The 26,680-nt window shown below is 39.1% G+C and overlaps 1 protein-coding gene across 1 annotated transcript; it reads left to right on the top strand.

The window, feature by feature from the left end:
* atp6v1ba (ATPase, H+ transporting, lysosomal, V1 subunit B, member a) lies at nt 1–26,680 on the top strand. The gene is made up of 14 exons (XM_062400945.1): nt 1–202; nt 13,136–13,191; nt 13,441–13,539; nt 14,146–14,239; nt 14,721–14,798; nt 14,975–15,114; nt 18,090–18,191; nt 19,979–20,076; nt 20,321–20,444; nt 22,669–22,819; nt 23,750–23,832; nt 24,073–24,177; nt 24,553–24,682; nt 25,410–26,680. Exons 1-14 carry the CDS (start codon nt 94–96, stop codon nt 25,550–25,552), a joined length of 1,512 nt encoding a protein of 503 aa, XP_062256929.1. The 5' UTR covers nt 1–93; the 3' UTR covers nt 25,553–26,680.

Genomic DNA, 26,680 nt, shown 5'->3' with positions numbered 1-26,680 from the left:
TGTACTGTGTGCTGTCATCTGCATCAACCAGCGTCAGTGAGCAAAGAGCAGCGAGCATCGTTTCTTCTCGGGTCTCAACTTTTGTATTCGAACATGGCAACACTGGTATCAAACAGGGCAATGGACGTGAACGGCATGGCGGCAGCAGCGCGGACTCACACCCAAGCTGTGACCAGAAACTACATCTCTCAGCCCAGGCTAAGTATGTGACATTAGCTGCAGGATGTAGCGGGTGGCTAGCAAGGGTGCTGCGTTCAATGACACGGGGAGAATAGGGAATACGAAAATTTCGAAGGGAAATGTATTTAATGTTAACCTCCGGGGTCCAATTGTGCAGATAAAGTCCTACCTCAGGCTCTTTCAGTCATTGAATTAATTATTATGGACTTTGACCTTGAAATCTGTCTGTTTTCAGGATTCCAGGGACTTTTGGGTCGGGATGACTGGATTAGATTTGTAATAGTCTTGACTTTGTGCAGAATGAATTCATATGAATACGTATGCTGAGAGGGTGTAATTTAATTGTATGTGAGAGTGGAAACATGATCATAAAGTATAGGAAACTCAATTCACAAGATGTAGTTGTTGATATTCCCAGTGAACATGAATGCAGCATGAAGGGGCCGTAATGCTAGCTAGCTAACAAGCGAAGATGATTAAACGGAAATCACGATTATAAATAAACTATAGTATTTTCCTCTGGCTAATGAGTGGAGGTTTGTGTGATGACTGAATGATCCTATATACACTACTCGTTGTTTCACCTACATTTATAAAACCAGCCACACTCACTTGTGTCATTTACTACAGCCAGCTAAGCTGACATGCTAGCTGGCTGTAGCTAACAGTGACACGACGTACATTTGTCATTAAACACTTTAGTTAATCGGAAAATGAATATACTGTGGGCAAAGGATTTACTTGTTGGGGTCAATCCATAATTGTCACTGTTGTTGTGAGTGTACAAATGGCGCGTCACGACGATCTGACTCAGCTAAATGTCACAGCGCAGTGGATTAGCTAGAACAGGCAGTCAGCTGACTGGTGGCAGCCTCGGGAATGAATGAGATATCGGGAAATTATTGTTATTTTTCTGATGTGCTGAGTTGAGATGGAAACGTGTGACTTTGGTTTCACTGCCCCTGAAGCTTTAAGTAACTGCGCAGCCATCTTATCAATGATGAGCGTCAACATTTTGGCAGCCTTAGCGAATTGAAGAACATAATGCTGTCAGATGGACGGTCTCTCCATCATGTGACTAGATCACATGAGTGGTGCAGGCTGCAGTGGTGAGACATGGAAAGCTGCAGTTTAATATAACCCACAGTAGTTTGCCAGATTATTATTTTAGTACTCTGTCTTGTGCTATTGAATTGGAATATTGCTTCAAATGTTTCTCAATACGGAGAAGAAAAGCATTACTTGTGACATTTCTTGCCATAAATATTGTTGTTTACTGACACAGTACTTTTTTATCTGAGGTTTCTAGGGTGAACTAAATCTTTGAGTCACTGAAAACACATTTATCTGAGTATAGGATGTAGAATTTGGCTGCTCATGTTTTGTTGTAAGTGCACGGAATTTTGAAATCATTTCCCAAATACTTTGACAACACAGCTACTTTTGCAGGTATTTATTCACTAAATATTTCAAGGATGGGAAAGCAGAAAAGGGAAAGCAATAGGCCCAGCAGATTTATTTTATATTTAGGACTAGTGCCACTGCAACTAGTAATCATCATTATTCATAAATTTCTTGATTATGAAATTGTAGTAGAACTTTGGAAATGGCCATTACAGAGAGCAGATTTCTTCAAATGTCTTGTTTTGTTAGGTCTACAGTTCAAAATACAAATACGTAATTCTGTATCATAGAATATTAGGGAAGATTGCAAACATTTGCATTTTAGAAGCTGTAATCATTGATATTTTTTTCTTTTTCTTCAAATAATTCACTGTTTTGAAATTGGACTCTAGTTTTTTCAGGTAGTTCAAAATGTAATCAGTGATGTTTTTCCGAGAAAAAAGTATAAATCAATGAGGTACATTTTGATCCTGGAAATGAAAATGATTAAAAATCTGTTTTGTTTGTCACATGAATTATAGATTTAAGTGCAGCCTAAAACTGACTCTTAACATGGAAACTAGAAATATTTTTTCTGTATCATCTAAATTATTTCCTTTTGAATATATAACTCAAATTAATTAAGCTGAAAGTCCTGATGTATCCAGAGCTAACCCAAAATTGTATTGAGTGGGTTAATCTGTCTGAAATTTCATTAGTCTGAAGAGTTTGAACATTGAGTGTTTTAGCAGTCTGTGATGGTTCAGGTTTATCAGCACTTTCATGATAAGTGTGGATTATAGTGGGGGGGGAGCTGCTGCTTTTACACATTGAAGGGTTTTATCTGACTGCTATCACTGCAGTATTTTAAGTTAAGTCATCTTTCCTTTAAAACAGAACAGGAATTTGATCAACCTATATACGTCTGGTTTGATTATTTGAGAGAGTCACATGGGTTATGAAGATTACAGGGTTTTGGATGAGTATCCTGCTTTGGGAGTGGTTAAATTCTGTAAAGAAAAGGTGCTGATGATTGTCCCATTGTTGTTCTACTCAAATATAACAAAAGCATAATTTATCTACCTTGGTGACCACAGTCATCAGTTGTGTTTGTGTTGAGTTGGCCTTATTGTTCATTCATTCACTGGCTGTGCTGATTACATGTTTTGATTCAACACAGGAAGTTTTGACCAATATTTGAATTGTTTGGCACTTTGCTCTTTGCGCCTGATGTTGAGTCTTGCGGCGACGATGATTTTGCTATTGGGCTCTTACGCTAAGCCACGTTGAAGCTATGAAGCCAGCAAGGTGATGGCTTTCTCTTTGTGCAAGTGTCAGAGAGGCAAACATAGACTAAAAGCCTTTTAGCAAACTGGAAGGAAATGACTTAATGGAGCTCAGGCCATCTGAGAGCTAAGCAGAGCGGGTGCAACATGGGATAAAACCCTTGTCCTAAAAACATCTAACCATACAACTCTTGAAATTCTCTAATTTAGTTGTAGCAGAATGGAGTGCCCTTTTCTCTCATAACCAAACAGCAGCGGGCCCATTCTAATGATGGCAGCAATTCAAACCCAAATGATAAACACCAAGTAAGTGTCGGGGAAACTTTTTGTGTGCTCTTCAGATACTGTAGGTGCTGCATTCACAATATGTGTTTCATGTTTTAAGTGCATGCGGCTAGTTAGAGGAGATGCTTTTGCTTTAATATCCCTTATACTATTCTTATATAGGAGAGGCTTTTACAGAGGCCAGGTATAATAAGAGTACACATACTCGCAGGTAATCAATGTGATTCACCATTTTGCTACTGTTTTGTTCATTTTTGTAGTTCTTTGTGCAACACCCTCACTTAATGAAGCATCCTTAATGACTACGATTCCTCTTCAAACCATTGGTAATGCTGGTTTCTGCTAGGGCAGCCGCTTGGTAGGCTAACTAAAAGCAATGATACGAGGAGAAACAAACTATGCAGAAACAATGCAATGTATTTGGAGGAAAATAATGACAGTGCACACATCAAATGTGGAGCCTATCCTCTTGTTCCAGACGTTCCCCTAATAGCTAATATGGTCAGTTTAACTTTAGGCCTTGAGCTTTATTGAATTTAAGGGGACTTGTTGGCTTTGACGGAGGTATAGGTGCTACTGAGTGCCTTTTGCAGTTCAAATAGGTAAATAATGAATTCATTAACAACTGATCAATACATTACAATGCTTTTGCTTCGAAAATGTTCCTTATTATCTCAGTGCAGTTTATTATTTATAATTTTGCCATTGATCAGGGGCCACAGCATGAAGGAGTGAGGCTGGGAGGAAGCATAACTGTCAGAACGCAATGTACATATTGTGATTTTTTGTTTATGTATTATTCTCACAGCTTGTCATATCACTCTGCTGCTCCATCTTTCTCCTTTTGATTATTTTCACTTCATGCAACATGCATAGTACTTTGGAGGTGCAAAATACCTTTTTATTGTGACAAAAACAATAATGAGAACAACAAACTTTGTAGCTCTGCTTGTATGTTTAGGGTTATTGTCCTGCTGGAGTCTCAAGTCTTTTGCATACTGCATCAGATTTTTTTCAAGGATTGCCCTGTATTAAGACCCATCCATCTTTCCCTCAATTCTGACCAGTTTCCCTGTACCTGCTGAAGAGAAGCATCCCCACAGCATGATGCTACCACCACCATCTTTCACTGTTGGGATGGTGTGCTCGGGGTGATGGGCAGTGTTGGGTTTCCGCCACACATAGTGTTTTGCATTGAGGCCAAAAAGTTTTTAAGATTTTGGTCTCATCTTAGCAGAGCACTTTCCTCCACATGTTTGCTGTGTCTCCCACATGGCTTCTGGCAAACTCTAAACAGGATTTCATATGGTTCCCTTTCAACAACAGCTTTCTTCTTTCCACGATTCCACGAAAGGCTGATTTGTGGAATAGACGACTAATAGTTGTCCTGTGGACAGATTCTCCCACCTCAGCTGTGGATCTTTGCAGCTCCTCCAGGGTTGACATGGGCTTCTTGGTGGCTTCTCTGATAAATTTTTCTCCTTGTCCTGTTTTTCTGTTTGGGTGGATGGCCTTGTCCTGGTAGGTTTGCGGTTGTGCCATATTTTTTCCATTTTCTGATGATGGATTTTATGGTGCTCAGTGCGATGTTCAAAGCTTGGGATATTTTTTTAGAACCTAACCCTGCTTCATATTTCTCCACTTTATCCCTGACCTGTTTTCTGAGCTCCTTGGTCTTCATGATGCTGTTTGTTCAGTAATGATCTCTAACCAACTTTGAGGCCTTCACAGAACAGTTGGACCCTATTTACTAATTATGTGACTTGCAAATGTGATTAGTGGAGGCAATTGGTCGCACCATCTTTGTTAGGGCTTTCACGGTAAAGGGGGTGAAAACATATGTACTCAATACATTTCAGATTTTTATTTGTAAATAATTTAGAAATCCATGTAATATTTCCCCCCACTTCCAAATGATGGACTATTTTGTGTTGGTCAATTATGTGTTGGTCAATTATAGGGCTAGTGTTAGCTCGCGAGCTAGCGCTAGCCCTGCTACACCGGCCCGGTTAGCTTGTGAGCTAACGGGGGGCTGGGGGGCACTCAAAACAGGTCAATCTGAGGAGGGCTGTTATAGACAGGGTAAAAAGGGTGCATATCAACTGTGGTAAAATGGGTATAATATGTCTCCTTTAAATGTTCCATGTACAAGCATAAATATACACAAAGAAAGGCAGTAATGCAACTTAATCTATTAAATTCACAATATTTACATTTATATCAATTCATATTTACAAAATCTTTTCAATGCACAAAATTCAAAAAAGTACTCCTGTGTACCTAATTAAATAAGTTTGGGTAAAGTTTAATACACTATTTAGAGGAAATGCAGTAGTTAAACCTGCAGCTCAGCCGCCATTAGCCGACACGTGTGAACAACGGATAACTGCAGCTAGAGATTCCAGAGCGTTACAGGGAATCGACCGTGAAGAGATCACTTCCAGTGGATTGAGGTCGACGGGTTGGTGACCAGTGCTATAGAGCATATCAAACAATAGTTGTATATCCATTGTCATATGATATTTATCTTCATGTCAAGATGCCCTACTCTAACATCAGGTATTTTTTGAGACTTGAGAGGGCCAGGAAATTTGAGGATTTCGGAGTTGTCAGAACCAAATCAAGAGAGCAGGATTTAGAAAAGGGGTGTCATATTCGGTTATTGTCAAATGAATGTCTGTCTTGATTCATTGCAGGACATGTCCTCTATCAGACCTGGAATAAGTGTGTTGGTGAATCTCCAAGAACACATGATAGAGGGCCTCAGTCATGTTGGTGTTAAAGCAAACTGTAACAATAATGGGGAGTGTAGGAAATCACACAGACATTATTCAGTATAGTCAGATGCCAGGCATCAACCAGTCTATAAGATCACGATAATGAGATGGTTGTTCACCACCACTTTGACTTGACAGAGCTCTAAGGCAGCTATTGAAAAAGCCACTGCGAGACAGAGCATGAAAAATAAACAAATAAAGACATTTCCTATCAGACCAAGTCTTTTCTTTTACGAGGCCTTTGTCTCTCTCATGTCAAATGTGACAAAAGCTATTAGTCCACGAAATGGCTTGTCTTTGTTTTAGCTGTGCATTCTGTCATTTAGTGCTATGAAAAGACATGTAGCAAGGCACTAATTGTAATAATGTGTAGTCACGATAAACAAGTGTCTCATCTGTCACTTTGAAAGTTATTTCAATAAAATCAGTGTTATTTTTGCCGCAGTTCTATAATCCACTTTCTAATTAGGCTTAAACAGCTAGTTTGTCAGTTGGAGAAAAAGACCCTCCGTGGGCGTTTGCCATTCTTTTCATGAAAGAACATTCAAATGTGGGCTAAGGATTTGACACCATTTCTGTCTGCTGCATGAGCACAGAGCAATCCCTGTGACCGCACACTTTTTTTGCTGACCACTGAAAATTATTTTCCTGACATCCTTCATCCGACAAGCTATTCGATCATTTAGAGAAGTGAGTATGTATTTTCAACTGCAAGAAATTCCCCATTCCACTGCTTCACTTCCCCTACCTTTTGGACTCAACACTAGCATGACAATGTATCAGTGGTTTAGCCTTTTTATATACTGACATTTAAAGTGGCACCAGGTTATAATTATCATTATTAATTTGTAGCAATCCACTGATGCACTCAGACATAGTACACACTTAAATTAAGAGTACAAACTGTACTAATTAAAGTGCGACCATACAGAAAATCTATAAGTCAGACATAAGATAATACAATACAAACTGAATTATTGCACTATGATTACTGCAGATGTGAGCATTGATCCTGCAGATGGTGTATAAAAAATATTCAAAACATACAATATTCTGTTTTTCTAAGCATAAACCTTTTTTAATGCAATGTAATTGTCCCAATGCCTCCTACACTGAAACTATTGTACTTGGCTTTAATTTGAACGTCCACTGAATGACAGGCCAGATGGACGTCTGGCTGCACTTACTGTTACTAATAATATATTCTGATGTTAAGAGATATATATTAATAGGACTATCATTATGCGCTCTCTTCAATCTCATCATCTCAAAACCTTTTTCCCTTTCAATTTCCATGTTCAGTTAACTTCCCTAGTGCTGCTCTATAGTTCTCAATAGTTCTGTAGTAGTGCAATAAGTTAACCAGGAACATCTTTGGGTTTTTGTCTTCTAAAAGCAGGGCTTCTAGGAAATGGAAAGCAATGGGGTCTTTTCTTTAGCACTTCAACATTGTGTTGATGATCAAGATCAAGCATAATAATTCAATGTCAAACCACAGAGATGTGTCTATCCTGGATACTGTGTATGGCCACCCAGGATTTTGCAGAATGCTTTGGGTTCTAAAACGCATTTGCAATTTGTTAACAACACATCTTCCAGACTTGATCTGTGATGTTTTGTTGTGCTTGTGTATCCAACACCATAGCAACCATTTTTTTAAACACACATTATGCAGGTGGACAAAGTTATTACATTGCTCCATCTTTAAGTGTAGTTTTTTTTTTCTTATTTGCATTTTAGAATATAAAAAAAAAATCTGCTGAAAGTGGCATCACTTTCATTTAAGATGATGTTAGATTAGATATAAGACGTAGATAATCGATTGATTATAAAACAAATTCATCAATCTTAATGTAGTTATCTAGATGTAGTGATTGAAATAGGGACATCTTATTGCTTATCAGTCACAACTAGAACCACTGTTAAAATAGAAAGTGATAACAGTGGATGCCATGGATCACACTATGATCTACCTTGGCAACCTAATTATACAGCATTTTACCTTTCTTAAAGCAGCTGGTTCACCCTACAACAATGAAAAATCTGAGGACTCAGCAGTTATCGTGCCATCCAGGTGAGGCAACGGAGGCACCAGAAACATTTTGACCAATGTCATCTGTATAGCCCTGCCTGTTTGCTACTTGCACTCATCCTCAGGACCCCTGCCAGAAGCTTCTTAAAAGCTCCACTCCGATAATCAAATACTTTATCAATTTTTATTTGTATAGCCCATATTCACAAATTACAGTTCATCTCATGGAGCATAACAAGGTGCAACATCCTCTGGCCTTAACCTGCAACTAGAGTCAGGAAAAACTACCAAATCTGGGTAAAATATGTAGAAACCTCAGAGAGAACCACATGTGACGGACGGAAAGAAGTGCAATAGATGAGAAAATCAACAAAATTACAGTATGTACAACATTGATTAAAAATAAATCTTTTAACATAATGGAAAGTAGTGTAAATGTTTGAAGTATTTATACATCCGAAAATATCTGACACAGATGAAAGGAGAAGCAATGACGAGAATGTGGGAGTTATGCCAGTAATGGTAGTATATTAGTGTATACAAACTGTAAATCAACCAGTCTTGTTGTAATCATGGTCAGTGATCACGATCAGGATCCATCGATAAGTCAGCAAGATGTATATAGAAGTGGTTTCCCCCTATTGGCTTGTGTGACATTACACACTGTCTACTGAAGCTGATACTTTAATTATATTTTATTTTGAACATAATACAGCCCGACTGTGGACTCATTTATATTGTAACCTCAATAATTCTCAGAACACACACTTGACATGAGTGTGGTATAACGGGTTGGCAAACCTATATCTTAATGATTGAGTTACTAATCCTTTCCCACAGCCTTTGTTGTGAGTGTTTGTTTTAACCAGTCATAAGAGTTGTGGAAAAGAAGGTAAATAAATCCCAACCAGCATTGTAGGTACACATCTTTGTTTTTCACCCTGTTGTTGACTACTCTATCTTCCCCACTACTTTCATCCATCAATGTCAATATCAACTTTACAGTGACAAAAGAGAAGCAAAGGCTATGAAATGAGTTTGAGGAGTCAGAATCTGTTTTCAGACTTAAACGAGGATCTCCCCTGAATTGGGTCTGGACATTCTCTGGAGTTTGAACAATGCCGTGGGACATTTTCCACTCAGACGTGTTCACAAGAACACAGGTAAGGGGGTGGTGCATCAAGCAGAGAGAGGAAGGAACAATTCAGCTGCAGATCTCCCTTCTTTTTTCTTTTTATGTTTTTATAGCATAGCGACACCGGCGTCGGCTCCTATCACAAAAGTTGTGTCTTCATGCATGGCTTTGCTTGTTCATCCTGTCCTATTTGCATTCTTTTAGTTTTTCTCAAGTTTGCATCTGTCATGGATCAGAATTGTCTTCAACACACCCAGTCACTCAATGTGTTCTCACTTCGGCTCCTCTGGTAATTATGCAGACTTTTACCAGGGGGCTAGCAGGAGATACTTGAGCTGCTTTCTAGCCCCTCTGTATTTTCTCCAGAGGAGTGAGATGCGCAGCAGTTGCTACGAAAATAGAAAGAAAAGAGAAAACGAATATCTCACAGTGAAAAAGCATACGTAGAAGATACAGACGGAGATGCCAAGAGTTTGTGGTGAAAGGCGCTGGTGTCGAGGTGCTGTAAACAAAATCATGTTATAGCTACAGCTGAGATAATGTCACTTCCTGCCTTTGTCTGCTGCACCCAGCTGCTCCACCTCTCACCTGAATGATGTGGAGGATTTGTTGCTAATGTGAACGCGTCTGTGAAGAGAACCTTCCGCTGCGTTGTGCATGTGTGAAAGGCAAACTGCGGGTAAACTCCATGGCCAATTCTCCGGATTTTACCTGGAGGTCACGTCTGAAAACGGCATTAGGAGAAAGAGGGTCATTACAGCCCCTCTGGAGAATGTCCGGTGGTTCTCTGGAGTTCAGTGCATGTCTGAAGAAGCATCTCTTTATCATTTTGGTTTATCGACTCACTGTTGCATGTCGTGTGTATGTGGTGAAGCAAGGGAAGGCGAGTTTGAGTTGGTTGCGGGGATTGAGGCAATTAGCAGTCTCTTGTCCAGTGGGGCTGTGGGAATCCCTTGGAGTAGAGGCTAAGGCGTGATTGTGAAGCTGCACATCACAGCAGCCACTGCTTTGTAGCGTCCATTTATTGTCAGATTGATGATGCACCCTCATTTCCATCCAAGCTCCAGCCTCCTCCACCCCTCCAGTTCTCCCCTCTTTCAGCTGGGAAATTGAATTGTGTTGGAATGCTCTGTTCCTCTTTTCTCTGGCACTTGAATGGGCTCTTTAGTATTTCACACCAAGGTGTCCTTCAGGGTGCGAGGTCAGGCTACCAAAACAGCTTCTAGTAGCGGATTAGGACCAATTAACATCTTTGTACACAAAGAGCTCTGGCAGCTGAACAGGCTGCAGGGTGACCCACACTGCCGTTGCATGCCAAGCCAGGGGACTGCTGCACTTGAACTGAAGTAGCAAAAGAGGGGTGGAGAAAGTTTTCCAAACCTAATGGGAAATGTTGCTACTTCACACCTTGTGAACATATAGGCCATTGAGGAATTGTTATTTAGTGAAATGAGAGTGCAAACCATTTTTTTTTTTTAAAGTCCTACAGAAGTGTACCTTTTCCTCTTCTTTTTATAACGGGCTACATGGAGCCAACGATGGCCTTTAATCTAACTAATATTACTTATTCATAATGTTGCCACACTCAAGACTAGTGCCACCAAATGACTGATGAAGTAGTCTTAAGGAATCAAACTTCGGAAGACATGAATGCTGTATCATGAGCTGCATTTAATATATTTCTCAAATGTTTATGGCGTTGTTCATTGTAGATTTACAGGCAGAATTACAGAGTACACCACATGAAATAAACTTAGTAGACTAAGCATTAGTAATTTTGACATTCTTGGGCTTTGTGACTTTTACTTATTTACCAGTATATAAAAAGTAAATTAGCTATATAAATTCAGAATTAATAAATGTCTGGCATCAGTGTCAACTTAACTCAAACAGCAAGTGCTCTTTCAGAGAGCTGCCCTATCGCACCAATGCTCAGCATTTAGAAGGAATAAACCCAGTAGATGCTAACTGACCACTGCAGCCATATGAGTATATTTAATCTGTATTAAGTCTGCTGTGAATCACAAGGTAAATAGTGGTTAAGGGCTAATAATTACAGTGCAAAATATTTGGATGGTTCCTTCTATCTAAATTTGCTCTACTGGTTTGTTCAAAGAGTAAACGTGTTAATGATGGTTTAATATTAATGTTTGAATCTCTCGGACGTGATGGTGTTTTGTGGTGGTCAGATATAGCTTGATGGTCACAGTGAAAAAGGAAAAGTTCCCTCAAATTTCTTTAAATGCACATACCCCCTAAAGATGCACTGACTTGTGGATTTCCAAGAGGTTACTGTATAATTATGTAGCCCAATTTTCCCTGCAGCATTATTATCGCCCTTCAGGAAATAGCCATATGCATCTCTTTTGAGATCTGTGGGCAATTTGTAGGCTAAGTGTAGCTATTAAGTCCTTTTATAAACATGGCCAACATGGATAATTTGCCATTTGTGGGGAAAGGACCTGGCCACAAGAAAACATAATGTTGTGAAAATTTGATGGAATTTTAATGAAGCCCTTTCTTCTTCTGTTTTCGTGCTGGTTTTCATTTTTTTTTTATGGTCATTGTGATTATACAAATCCTTAACCCGAAGAGCATGGCTATAGTTGATTTATATTTAGTTGAGTACATTTTACCTATTTTATGGTCCTTTGACATATACACATACATTTACATTAACATTAACATTATATAATATGATACTATATATGGCTGCAATACGGTAGCACATTGACAGGGCATTTTGTTGGCCTCTGCCTAATAAGTGGCATGGTGAATGCCCCCCCACTAAGCTTTTGAGATTTACATTTGTACTAGTCTGTTCCAATTTCCTCGCGTATTTGATACCAGCCCCAGGACTGACAGTTTACAGATAAAGAGGAACACCAGACCATGTTAGGAAACTTACCCGTAAGTCTGCAGATGTGCACAGGAATCATGAAGGGGGGCATCAGCAGATCCTTTCCAAACTCAAGCAAAGAGCATTGCTTTGGTAAAGAAAGATTGCGTGTGTGTGCGTATATAGTCTATATGAACTTTTTCAAATCGATATTACAGAAGAACATCCAGACAAATCAAGAGGTTTTCATAATGAAAGTATCTGAGCATGGCATTAATGTAAAGCCATGCCATAGCTTAATAAAAAAACTCCACCGCCAAACCTTCACCTCATTGTACCAACAGATAGGATTCACTGAAAACTATTCAATTTCAACACAGTTAAAACTCTTAAATTACGTAACTACAGTTAAAACTAGTGTGGACACATGTTTCATTATGATGCATAACCTCATAATAACTTTCATAAAGAGTTGATTTTGATGAAATTAACTGAAATCCCTGAAAGATTGGAGAAACTAATTTAAAGTAGCAATTTACAGCACCAATTGCATCAATTGTGAAATGACTGTGGGTAATGTAGGTTGTAAGGACACAGGATTTACTGCACTAATGTGTGGAACCACTGAAATTGTGCTTTTTAAAGCACAAATAAAGATGTGAATAACTGTTTTATCTTACTGATGATTAAAGAAATACGCAGCAGCCCAAGTTCAGGGAAATTGCAGTGTGCAACGCTGCTGACATATTTGACATGTAGTTTTCATTGAGCTCTAGTAGGTTATTTCAGTTCATCTTGCTGCAGTGACTATTGTTTAATACTGGGGGAGGCCACAGGCTATTCGCACTAACCTTCATCGGTGATGACCCTTCATTTAGTAGTCTATGATTGTGAGGCTCAGAACTAACTACGTGCCTGTGTAATTGTATTCACTATTCATGAACAAGTGGATTCCATGAATTTTTTCCTGACATTTGCCTGTCTTTGACATTTGGACCTGGAAGTGCATGAAAGCTGTTTAAGTCACATCTTGAAAGGTCAGCCTGTGATTATCAACTGTGCTGGAAGGAAGTCTACCTTTTCCCATGTTGATTGGTAGCTTTCAGTTCCACAAGAGAAATCCAATATGTCAGTTTTACCTGCCTTATTTTGCTGTCCTGTGGCCTCTTGAAATATAGCAATGAATGAACCTATATATGTAACCCTTCTGTCTTTCAGCTTACTCCACTGTGTCTGGTGTAAATGGACCCCTGGTGATCCTGGATAATGTGAAGGTGAGTCTATAAATTAATTCATATAATAATAATGACGATGATTATTAATTTGAAAGATATTCCCCTATTGTGAAAATTCATTTAGAAAAAATATATCAATGAGACTGGAATTGGCAAAACTGCCAATTGACTTTCAGAAGCCACTATAAAGTATACACGGTCATATTGGCAGATCCCTGTTGTATTGGTGATACCAGTTTCATACCAGTTGGGCAGCTGTAGTGAAACTGTTTTATCATTCTGAACTAGTTCCCCAGATATGCAGAGATTGTTCACCTGACTCTGCCGGATGGCACCAAGAGGAGCGGGCAGGTCCTGGAGGTGATTGGAAGCAAGGCAGTGGTCCAGGTAAGAAGCAGGATCTAATATGTCTGCTGTTTATAACTGTGAAGGCACCAAATGTGCACTAATCCAAAGCTGAAAATAGTCCACAATAATTAAACTCAAGCATGAATAGCATTTGCCAAAATCGACCTATCCTGTGCTTTGACATAGCTCAATATCTATTTGATGGTTTGGCACAACATTTTATACTGACATTCACGGATCCCTACTAATTATTTGTTAACGCAAATATTTTCCTTGATCTGGTAAAATCATGTAAATTATCTCAGATTCTACTTGATATATAGGCACAAATTTTAGATATAGATGCCAATTTTTACTGACTTCTTATTGTGTCATGTAGAATTTGCTATTATTTAAAATGTCTCCACAAATATTAGATTGTACATATAAATAGTCCACAGGGAATTTATGCTAATATTTGGAATGTTATGTTTTTTAAGCACTATCCTTTCATCTTTCACCCCTGTTATTTAATTATCCCATTCTGTACTTTGTATTAAAAAGCAATCTGGAAAATAAAAGATGCTTTACCATCATGGCAATCCCTGTACTTGCTAGTCTTTAACATGCTAGCATTGTCATTGCTGTGTGTGTGTGTTTGTACAGGTGTTTGAGGGAACTTCAGGCATTGATGCCAAGAAGACAGCCTGCGAGTTCACTGGTGATATCCTGCGCACGCCAGTATCAGAGGATATGCTGGGTATGACATCAATTCGATTTCACTGAGCAAACTGAATCCAAATGTAGCTTATTTTACTACTTATGTACTCAGTAAATGGTAAGCAACAGCAATGAATGAAACCTCTGTGAATGCTTTTGAATATCTCAATCAGCGCAATTATCTCAGTACAGCACAAGGTTACATATATTGGAACAGCTGTAGAAAGTAAAACCTGCTTTTGTTTTTGAAGTATCATTTATCCCATCCATGAATTTATAATTACTTGTACTTGTTACTTGTAGACTCAACAAGAGCCATCAGAAGCACTCTTATCTGTTAAGAATCTGACACAAAATAGATTAGATCAGATGGGGTTGGAAGTGTCATCTAATGAACTTCATTTTATCATCATTGCTTAGTAATTTTCTTTGAATTGAACTTAAAAAAGAATGTAGTTGCTATTTATCACACTACAGACTTGATTTCTGTTAGGCTAAAAGGAGACAATCTTCGTTTTCAGGGCGCGTGTTCAATGGATCTGGCAAGCCCATCGACCGTGGACCCAATGTGCTGGCTGAGGACTACTTGGACATTATGGGTATGACCTCACTAACGTACTGCCCTTCTGTGGATTTGTAGGACTTTTTTCCTGATGCTAATAGAACATTTTCAATCAAAGTCAACATTTTGTAATTTTGTCCACTGCCTGTAAGTACATGGACGTGTTTCTTTGTTTTGGGTCTCAAAGTGAAATGGTGTTTCCATATTTTCCAGGTCAGCCCATCAATCCTCAGTGCCGTATCTACCCGGAGGAAATGATCCAGACTGGCATCTCAGCCATCGATGGCATGAACAGCATCGCCAGAGGACAGAAGATCCCAATATTTTCAGCTGCTGGGCTACCACACAATGAGGTGATACCACCAGACCAGCTCATTTCAACAAACATAGAAAAACACAATTCCTTCAGTACCTGATTACCAGCCTGAAAGTATTTTCTGAATGCAAGGAAAATGGTATCAGATCCCTTACTTGTACCAAAATGTGAAGTAAATACAAATATTTTAGACTAAAAGAAAGGCTTCCAGCTTAATACATCCATATCAGTTTTACTATAATAAATCAGTGATTATGTTATTTAATTGAAATGACACCACAGCATTAAACTGAATATGTCAACACTGTTGTGGCGCTGCTACTTTTTTTTTCTGTACATTCAAATTATTTTGTCTAGCCCCCATTCATATAAACGATGGTAGGCTAAACGGCAAACACACCTAATTGATTTATTCTTCTTTTTACTTTGGAATAAATCTTGATGAAAATAGAACCTTTAAAAATTCAATTACTGGAACTTGTGATTGAATTTTAGAATGGAGTGTGTGATTATCTTCATTTAAAAATGGCAGAACCTCCGCTACTTAGCTAATCTAGAAGCTAAAAGAGTGTATGTGTTCCCAAAGTCAAAAGTGAGCCCCATGCCAAAATGACAACAGTAATATTTTAATAAAACATTAATCAACATTATTCACATGTCTGCTGTGCTCCTATGTCATGTGAAACCAGTTTGACTTCTGCTATCCTAAACTCCATGGCTCGGTTCTCCAACACAAATGTTCCACACATTAATGTATCAAGCTGTATATAAACAGTGTAGTAAAACATGTAACTGTTTATTGGTCTGTGCAATACATGACCTGCACACATATACATGGACATAGGAGACACAACAGAAATTATGGATTAAGTAGGAAACACTCTTGTCTGTCTGTGGGATTTGTAGTTTGCCAGTAAACAGTAAAGAAACCAGAACTTCTGCCAAAGTCACAGGGCTTGAATTTACTGCTTGGTGCTTGGCATTCACCAAGCTTTTGCTACAGTGTGTGTCGTAATCATTGTGACTGACAGCTGTGCAGCAAAAACAGCTTTGTTGTGGTTATTCCAGCTAGATTGTCACAATAGGCTAGTTTAAGTAGGACAGCTCAAGAATTTGTCCAAAAGCAACTGAACTAAATTAAACTAGAAATACACTCTGTAGAGCACATACCTCCACCAAGGCCAAACAATCCTACACATGTCTGTATAGCTCGTATAATAGAACAATTATAGGAAAAAGGAAGAAGTGTGATAATCTTTGGCTAATTCTAAAAACTCATACGTGTCCAATCAAAAATATGTTTGATATTTTGACATCAGTATCCGGTCATTATTTTCTGAGTGATTGACAAAAATGATGAACAATGCCCCATCTTGCAATGTTGAGGACAGAAATTTAAAACAATTCCCAAATGTAACCCTAACCCTAACCCTAACCCGCTTAGTACGCGTTAACAAACGACTAAAGACACACGGTGAAAACATAACCTCCTTGGTTGAGGTGATGAAATAAATAATGGCCACCAAGATAACTGCATTGTGTTTGTCAAAAAATCCACTGAACCATTCTAGCTCAATTGAGGTTTCTTGAGTGACCATTGGTGGTTCTTGATGCTCTTCAGGTAAAAGAAGAGGATTTTCTATTCTTCTTTTCACTCCTAAAGTCCTTTACACATCAGTTCTCAGGGACACATTTTGATGCTGTTACGTTCTCACAATGGAGAACCAATATCAGCCACAACATTTTATTTCCTTTGCGGGAATGTTTATATATCCACACTTGCACATTATTTAAACACAACTCGGTTTTAAACTTCCTGTTTTTCTTTGTGTGTGTGAATGTAAATGACTAAATGTTTTGCACTGCACCCCCTCATAATGAATATGGCTATTTCAATAATAAATCTAAGTAAAGTACAATAAAATCAGCAATGGCATCACTGGAGAGAATCTGTGCAAAGTATCCACAACTGTCTCAACACTCCCAGTGTTAACTTCTCAGTTCCATTCCCACTTTTACAAAGTGTGATCAAACTGTCTTATCACAGAATCCTGATAATGATGAGTGGCTTGTCGTGCAGTGGAGATGTTGTGAAAATGTGGCTCGTTGTTTCATTAAGCACATGTCACAGAGGTCATTCATGCCATAGCTTCCTCTATGGGCCAGGTGTCCGAACACTGGGTGCATGGAGAGGTCAGGCCTTATCAAGGCTGTGGCTGTTGCATTATGTGACGAGCGTGAAATTCCTCTTTACTTCCACAATTCATTATATAACACTCTTTACTCGTTTCAATCAGTTTAGTAAAGAAATTAGTTGGGAGTTTATTGTATAACCAATTTATTGATAACTTGAGGACTAGAGAAGTTGTCTGGATAAAGCCCTTAATAATTTCCTGAGAACTACTTTCATGAAAAGACTGAAGAGAAACAATGATTTGATCCAGTGATTATTGTCCGTTAGAGTTGTAAATAGACTCCAAACTCCACTGGTTCATATTGAAGATGAAACTTTTTTTTTTATTAAGCTGAACAATTTAATATTGACATATCAAACTTTGTATTATAATACTCATTGTATTCAAAACCTGATATGTGTTATGCCTCAGTGCCATAGAGTCCCATTGTTGTTTAAAAAAAGACATACATAAATGGTCTTCACTTTTGACAGTAGACCTAACAAACATGACAAGTGGTAACTAAAAATGGCTGAAATTTTTTTTAGGCGTTTTCACATCTTGTCACCTTGTTCTTGTTAACATAAACTACGCTAAAACTTGTGTTTTTGTCTTTACAGATTCACATCTAAGTTGAATCTTTGAGTTTTAGTTATAAATTGTATTTAGCAAAGGATTCAGATTTGATAGAATACTGTCAAAACCCAGCCCTGCTTGACTGATATATAAATTTTACCTTTGCACATTTTAGTGACATCAGCTATATTAAGAGAGTCTATGTGTTGAGATTGAGACATCTTGACTGTCTAAATCATTCTGTGTGTTTTCTGTTTCCCAGATTGCTGCCCAGATCTGTCGCCAGGCTGGCCTGGTGCAGAAGTCCAAGGATGTAATGGACTACAGTTCTGACAACTTTGCCATTGTCTTTGCAGCCATGGGGGTGAGCAGGCAGTGTTCAGCAGACACTTGTTCAAACATTAATTTCCCCAGTCTGTAACTCTAATCCCCCTCTTAACCCTGATGTGACACCTTGTCTCCTCTCTCCCACCCTGCTTTCTGTCTTTTATTCATCAGGTGATTTAACCTTTAAGTCCCTCTTGTTATTTCTGCACCCCTGAGCATATCCCTCGGCCATGTAGACAGGTCACTAATTCAACAGGTTCTTTTAACACTGTCTACCCTGCAGTATCAAGTTCTCTCCTCCTCAGCTGCTCCTCCCGTCTGCTCTAACACCCCATTTGTGACAGTGCTGACCTCTAACATGCACGGTTCACTTGCTAAATACTAACCCTTCCCTCTTATTTTGTGTTGTGTTTAAGTCTAGCAGGAGAGTTGAGTATTTATCCAACTCATCACATGAATATTCATCTTTTTAAAGGACATAGTGCACACTTTAACAGCAACGTATGTGTTTAATAGTAAAGTAAAAACACATTCAAGACACTGTTTATTAAAGAGACAGAAGAGCACTTCAGGGCTTCTGTTGAATTTGAACTAATTTAAGATTTTGTGTTAGTGTTTGTCCTAAAAGTAAAAAGTCCATTTATTAGTTGCAGCCATTTTAAAGCAAGAATACAAAAGATCTCCCAAGCGAACATGTTTCAGTTTAAAACGTTGGTCTCATGTCAGATTAAGAATCTAATTCAGTTTTATGTTATAGCAGTCTTATATGGACAGACTTAGGCATACTACATATAATGTAAATTATGTATATCCTCAAAACACTCAATACACAGCATGTGAACAAACAGAAATAAGAGTTTTGTCATTATATACTTCATGCTTTATACATTATAAAACAGGCAGTGGTATTCCTAACAATGACATCTATGAAAATCAATTCATGGTAAGTGATGAGAGGAGGCAAGTGTCCCTTTCATTCATAATGGTCCTCCAATATACAACTGCTATCAGCAGTGACAGCAGTCCCTCTGTGCACCATGCTGTTTCCATAATGGTTCTGTCATGCTTGTATAAGGCCATAACCTGCATTTATGCAAAGCCCCTTTCACATTGGACAAAAAAGCCCACCAACACCCACTAACATCTGGCTTTTGTCTTCAGTGTTAAAGGGTGCAATCAGCTTTCATTCCCAGGTCACAGGTATTTATCGGCTCCAACTCCGATCAGCAGTGATTGAAACGTGACTCCCAGGCGACAACAAATTTTCGCCCCATTTCCAGAACAAAGCTATGACATGTGCCATGTGGGCAATGAAGGCTTGTGGTATATGACAACATTGCTCAGTTGATGTATGCAGAGACTAAAGTACATTTATGTTGTAAAAGTAACCACCCTGGCCTCCATGCATGCCGGATAGTTGATAATTTCCCTGAGTAAGGCGAACACTTTTAAATATGAATATCATGTCAATAAGCTCAGATTTGGTTGTGATTTTAATCCCAAGAATTTGAACTTTTTTAAATGTATTGTGGCAGTTGGGTTAACATTCTTCAACTGTTTCCATGGGTTGTTTGACAGCCTGTGCTCCAACTGCTGGTTGGGTTATTAAGCTGACCAGATCAAGGGTTATAGCTATAAAGAAAACACCTTTCTTTGCCTGTTCCTCTGTTTCCCCAGGCCTCACAGTTTAAAATCATCTGTTGTAACAGATACTTAGTACGTCAGTAATGTTGCATATCTGATGTCTGAATCGGCCTTTTGCTGTATCAAGATCCCTCACCTAAATGTGCTCAGTGTCATTAACTTGTATCAATTGTGTCGCAGGTCAACATGGAAACTGCCCGCTTCTTCAAGTCCGACTTTGAGGAGAATGGTTCCATGGACAACGTCTGCCTTTTCTTGAACCTGGCCAACGATCCCACGTAAGATTCAACTAGAATATGTGAAAGCTGTAATCGTAATATTTGTAAGTCATTGATACTCACGGACAATCTTTTAGCAATGGAAATCTGAGATGATGTTTTCAGAAAGCTTTCTAGATTCATATGCACATAAGTTGTGCCCAGTCTCTAGAATATATTTTCTCCCTGATAAATTTAATTCAGACCTTAATTTCTTACGTGTACATACTGATAACTTGCTGTTGTTGTTTCTGTGACCAATCAGCATCGAGCGTATCATCACCCCACGCTTGGCGCTGACCACAGCAGAGTACCTGGCCTATCAGTGTGAGAAGCACGTCTTGGTCATCCTGACTGACATGAGCTCCTACGCTGAGGCTCTGAGAGAGGTATGGCTACCTGTCCAATATGACACATTTGTTTAAGCTCTTTGATGGAAAACAATGATTTTTGCTCTTGATGAAGTGTGGTTAATATGGCCACTGCCAAACTTCAAAAAGGTACCAATTTTGACTGAAAGTAGAAAATCATTTATGTTCTGTCTATTTGAATCATTTACAGGAACACTTTGACACACTACATCAAGGTCTGAGCTCTTTTCACTTCAACACTCGTTAGTTCAGCTACTTCTAAGGATGTTCCTGTGAATGGATAGTATTGAGATTTATAAATTTCTTGATGCCAACACATTCTGTGAAAACACCAAAAGCAAAGATTTGTTAGCCCGTTACTCAATACCTTCTGCCTTTTTGATCTAATCACTAATCCGCAAACCAATGGTACTTATTGAGGATCCAACTCTTTAAGCATAACTCATATGATCAAAAGCTAATTGCTAATATTGTTGCTCGCCAAGAGCTTCAGCCATTGCGTTATTTAAAACTCAAAGGGTTATAAAATGTCCTTACTTCAGGGTAGACTGGATGCTACAGTGAGTCACTTTGGCCATGATGTTGGAATGCTTGAAAAAGTATTGGTTCTGTTTTAAAAGTAATGATTTAGTTATGATTTAGATTTCTAAATTATACCCAACCCTCTGCACTGAACATTAGTGAAAATCTATATTTCGATTTTAAACATGCTGTGTATGAAGATGACAGAAAAGGTGTGATATGAACCAAGCTTTTTAATGGAGCTGTAGGTACGTGTGCCTTACTGTCAATGTTATATTATAATACTGTAGATTTAGGCACATCTATTATTGTAGTTATAGTTATATCTTCACCATAGTATTATCCTACAGAATCCTCTGTGAAGACTCTGTTGCCTTAGCTGCTGCTTGTGTTACGGCGTGTCAACATAACACACCAGTGTAAATTCTCTGCAGCATCAGCACAAAGGTGATGGACTCACTAAAGTCATTGCTGAAAGGGAGGGTAATGTGTCCTTCATTTGTGTAGGAAATACCTTTATTTCATTATTGTCCGCTTGCCTTTAAAAGGAAATGGTCCCCCCTCGCTGCACTCCTCTCTCCTCATATGAGGACTAAGGCCCCCTCGACTCACTCTTTTGTGTTTCTATACCGGCAGCACAATGTGTTTTTTAAATGGCGCATGTGCGTTTCCCTTCTTGCATTCGCTGTCCCTAACCTTGGCACATGCACGCTGCACCAATAGTCAGCTAAGACTCACACAGCTTGATGGGTATTTCTGCACTTACAAAGAGCCAGGAGGACATTAACATTTAACTTCTCTTCCCATTCATATGGGTGAAGGTTTAGTTTTGCATTGAATCTACAGTTCAGAAGTGTTTAGCCTGCCCATCAACCTTTGAATCCAAAGATGAATGAGATACATTTTCTTTCCTGCTTGCTCTGAATTCACTTGACTATGGGAACAAGGATTTATTTTTGGTCATTTTTGCAGAGGGTTAAAAACAGAATGGCAACATTTCCAACCAGCTGTTGGCCTCTTCTGAAATATAGTGAAGGAGTTAGCATCACTTGACTCTCTAACAGTAAATGGATTCAAAATACTCATCTTTTTTTTTGTTTACAATGAATAGTATAGCACAAAAGTCAAGTCTTACATATTATAAATATCGACTTATTCAGTCTGATAGGAAACATCTTTAAATCTCCATCTTTACAGAACCAAGGGTCTATTGGGAAACAGAGAACAGACTTTAAAGCTGTATTATTTTTAATAAACAGAAATGCTTGGTGAAATCTGTCACTTGTGCCCCAAGAACCCTGACATACTGTTTCTGACATACGTAGCCATTGTACACCACCTGTCCTGTACCAAACAGACAGACTCAGTTAGCTAAAACCAGTTGCTGAACATACTGGAACATGTAGCAGCTTCAGAGACAGGTTATTTTTAATCTTCAATATCTTCATTTATACATCAAAGCTAATGTTGCTCTGTGCTGGGTTAGTAGTCAGGCAATACTTATCTAAAATGTATGTTGCAGTACTTGTAGAAGGTGATAATTCACTTCTTTAAATTTTCAACTCACTCTACTGCTCCCAAGTGGCAAAACAACTAATCAATGTGGCTTTAAAATGTTCTCAAACCTGATGGAAATAAGAGAAAAGTGAAGCAATAAAATGGATTTGAATGGGACCAACCTTGTAAACTATTTTACACCACTCATGCCGCCCACCTTTAGGTCTCTGCTGCCCGTGAGGAAGTGCCTGGTCGCAGAGGCTTTCCCGGCTACATGTACACTGATCTGGCCACAATCTACGAGCGTGCCGGCCGTGTGGAGGGCAGAAACGGCTCCATCACTCAGATCCCCATTCTCACCATGCCCAACGATGGTGAGAGCTGCAGCACCAGAACAAGAGCTTCCTGTGTTTCACAACCTTCAGTCTTGTATTGGAACTTGATATGAAATATTGTGTATCATTCACAGCAGGGTTAATAGCTTTCCTCAACTTATGTAGCCGTTGTGTATCGATGTGGTTATACAGATTATATGTCTATATTCCATTATCATTATAGTGGAGAGGCGGTGGTCTAGTGGCAGAAACTTGGACTATGGGCAGATAAGGTCTCTGGTTCGTCTCTGGTTCGACTCCACGGAGAGACAACAAAAGACGAACCTGGATTGATCTGTCCAAAAATCCAAGAGTCTCCCTACCCTGTCTGGTGCCCCTGAGCAAGGCACCTTACTCCCCCAACATCTGCTCCCTGAGCGCCGTACATGGTCGCTCACTGCTCTGTGTGTCCTGCACCAGATGGGTCAAAAGCAGAAGTTAAATTTCCCTACCTGCATGAGTGTGCCTTTGCATGTCTGTGCATGTGTTTGAGACAGACTAATAAATGCATCTTAATCTTAATCTTAATCTGTCCTTAATGCATAAATCTTTTTGGCAAATCAATTACAGAAGTGATCTGATATGCACTCTGGAGATATTTCTGATACCTTAAGTTACCATAGCAACAAGTATGAAGAGGCTACTCTTATATAGTTGAACAGAAGTCCCCATTACATCATCGCTGAGGAGGTAGTGTGAGTTTGACTAAACACTGCTGTTCCCAAGGGCTCTCAGGCTGAACTCTGCAGAGTTAAATCTGTAAAATGAAAAGCTAACAGATGTGTCCTATCTGTTGAATAGTATCTCAGTTGTAGATGTTCTTCACTGAGAGTGTTAACTTAAATCCTACATGTGTTTCATAATTTATAATAATTCTACTTCTGTGTTTAATTGTAAGAGATAAGTCTTGTTTGTCTTTGTGTCTGACAGATATTACCCATCCCATTCCTGATCTGACGGGATACATCACAGAGGGTCAGGTCTATGTTGACAGACAGCTGCACAACAGACAGGTATATGAGTTCTTGAGTTGTGCCAGTCATTTTGTGTGGATTTGAACATTAATACTGTACATGGAGTGATTAATCACGCCTATGTTCTTGGTCACCTAACCAGATGAAATATATTCCTAACTACACATTAACATAACTCCCTGGTTCCCTTTTTACTAACCTCTACAGTTAAAACAATTATAGTGTTCAGCAGCTTTAAAATGTTGTATTAGTTAGACAACCTTTATACTTGTCTTTCAGATCTACCCACCCATCAACGTGTTGCCCTCACTGTCTCGTCTCATGAAGTCAGCCATCGGCGAGGGGATGACCAGGAAGGACCATGCTGATGTCTCTAACCAGCTGGTAAGAAGGTTTACCTTGTACCTAAATGATTCACCCTGTAACATGGACATAGTTTTTCTCTCTAAATGAGTTAAAAGTACATGCTGTCAACTACTACTTTGCTTTTTACATAGCTCACACTGTAGACAGGCAAAAGAGAGATCATTACAATGAGCGATGCTTCCTCACAATTATTTTAAATAAGACAAATATCACAAAGTCTCCATCACTTAATATTTTATTATCTGTTAAATTCAGATACTTGGTGCTGAACCACATCCTAAAGATCGCACATTGACCAAAACAGTCCAGTCATATATCTGTATAGGTGTGTTTTGACCTGGTATTGTTTTACTACTATAATACTGTATTACTTATGTCTCCTCTTGTCTCCAGTATGCCTGCTATGCCATTGGTAAGGACGTGCAGGCCATGAAGGCTGTGGTGGGCGAGGAGGCCCTCACCTCTGATGATCTGCTCTACCTGGAGTTCCTACAGAAGTTTGAGAAGAACTTCATCGCTCAAGGTGAGAACATGCTAAAGAAGCAGTTTGGCAATAGTAGACGAAGTTTGTTTTCAAACTTCATAATAGTGTAGGTGGAAGCAGTAGCTGGCAACCACCAAAATGCTTTTATCTCTCGGGATCTTCTGGTGCACAAAGTGAAACCATGTGTGCGCGTGTACATGTGTACATCCATCTAAACACACATTACCATCTTGATAATGTGAAGATGTATGTTTTGCTTAGAAAGGCATAACAGGCTTCCCTCCCGCCCTTGTAAAACCTTGAAAAAGTCTGAAAATGTATATAAACATTCTCAGAGATTCTGTCAGAGCTCCCAGAAACAGAAGCACTTCTATCTGAAAGGGGTAATCTACGTTAAGGTTCACATTAACATTCAGTTGGTGATTTATGGAGAGGATTGGAAATCGGCTGCTCGAGGTTATGTTGTTAAAAAATATAGGTAGGATAATTGAAACTCTAAATTATTAGTTACATTATCAACCAAATGTTAATATTAGTCAGTGCGGTATGGAAAGTGTTTTTTTTTTTTTATTGGATTGGATGAATGTTGAACTATCCATTCTACCTGATCTGTACATTATATACAAGTAATTGACTGCAGCTTAAACGCTGAATACCTGATGATTCTTTCCTTGACATTTGGTTTTGTAAAGCGGCTTTGCCTAAAGGGGCAGCATTAGTAAATAGTATGATTGAATACTAACCTTCACCATTGTGTCTCCCTCAGGCCCATACGACAACAGGACAGTGTACGAGACCCTGGACATTGGCTGGCAGTTGCTGCGAATCTTCCCCAAGGAGATGCTGAAGAGGATTCCTCAGAGCACCCTGGCGGAGTTTTACCCGAGGGAGTCTGCTGTTCGCCACTGAGGCACACAAAGGATACCTCTGGCTGTACCTCCGCTCACCCCTCCTACCCACCATCCTCCTACCCACCATCCTCATCTCCCTTTGCTCCTTACTGCACTTCCAGGGGCTGCGAGGCTGACATTGTCTCTGCCCATCCCAAACATCATGTTGTTCTTGTTACCTCCAATTCTTCTAGTCTCCCTCCCATGAGTCAGCTCACCCCAGCATCACCCTCTCTTCTCCCCCACCCTGAATGGAGACCAGGGCAATATCTTCCCCTTCTATAGATGTACTGTTGTGTATGAAAAGTGTCTGTGGTTGTAATATCTACCCGTGATTGCAAAAACGTGAACATGTCTTTAAAATGATAGATCAGTATTTATTTATTGGGGAGTGTTACTGCTGGAGTTTCCTCTTTTTGTCAATAAATACTTTAAAATATCCATCCCCTAAACACAGCAGGGTTCTAATGGAAGAAAGGCGTGTCTACATATGGAGGTCGACAAAATAACAAACACCCTGGACTACAGCATTAGCCCTGCAGTCAGTACCATAAAGGTGACACTCATAAAGCTTGGTTTTCTTATTGAGAATGTCAGAGGTGATAATTCCACTTGATTGTCCTTTTCTTGACAAAGACATACACTTTGATTATTTTCTGATCAACACAAAATGCAGCTTCATTAATGTCACCATATTGGTATTAACCCGAGGGCGACTTTACAATCTGGTCTCTTTTATTTTGTCCACCCTTCTGTAGATCGTTTAATAAAGACAAATGCTGTTTTTTTCCATGTCGGTTACTTCAAGTTCACCATGACTTAAATCTTTTTATGTTACCATGCACCACATCCTGAGTAAACGTACAAACGTGGGCCACCAGCAGAGTTCAGATGTTCACTGTGTTGCTCCTCTGGTACTTCATGACCTGTCTCTCCCCTTTGTAGGGCGCTCTTGCTTCCTGTATCTCCTCTTTAGATGATGCAGTGGATGATAACATTATTTGTGTTCTATTGTTTTGATTTTTGTCGTGAAAGAGTTAAAAGAAGTCTGTTAAACATTCCCATTCGTTTACAGTAACTAAATCTTTGTCGTGCAAAATGGTTTTGTGAGTTGTGTGTCCATGAATAAAGTAAATTATATGAGAAA

Source organism: Platichthys flesus, chromosome 12 (genome assembly GCF_949316205.1).
Source record: "Platichthys flesus chromosome 12, fPlaFle2.1, whole genome shotgun sequence".
In the NCBI taxonomy this organism is placed as follows: domain Eukaryota; kingdom Metazoa; phylum Chordata; class Actinopteri; order Pleuronectiformes; family Pleuronectidae; genus Platichthys; species Platichthys flesus.
Note: the sequence above shows the minus strand (reverse complement) of the source record. Positions and strands in the feature narration are given on the sequence as shown.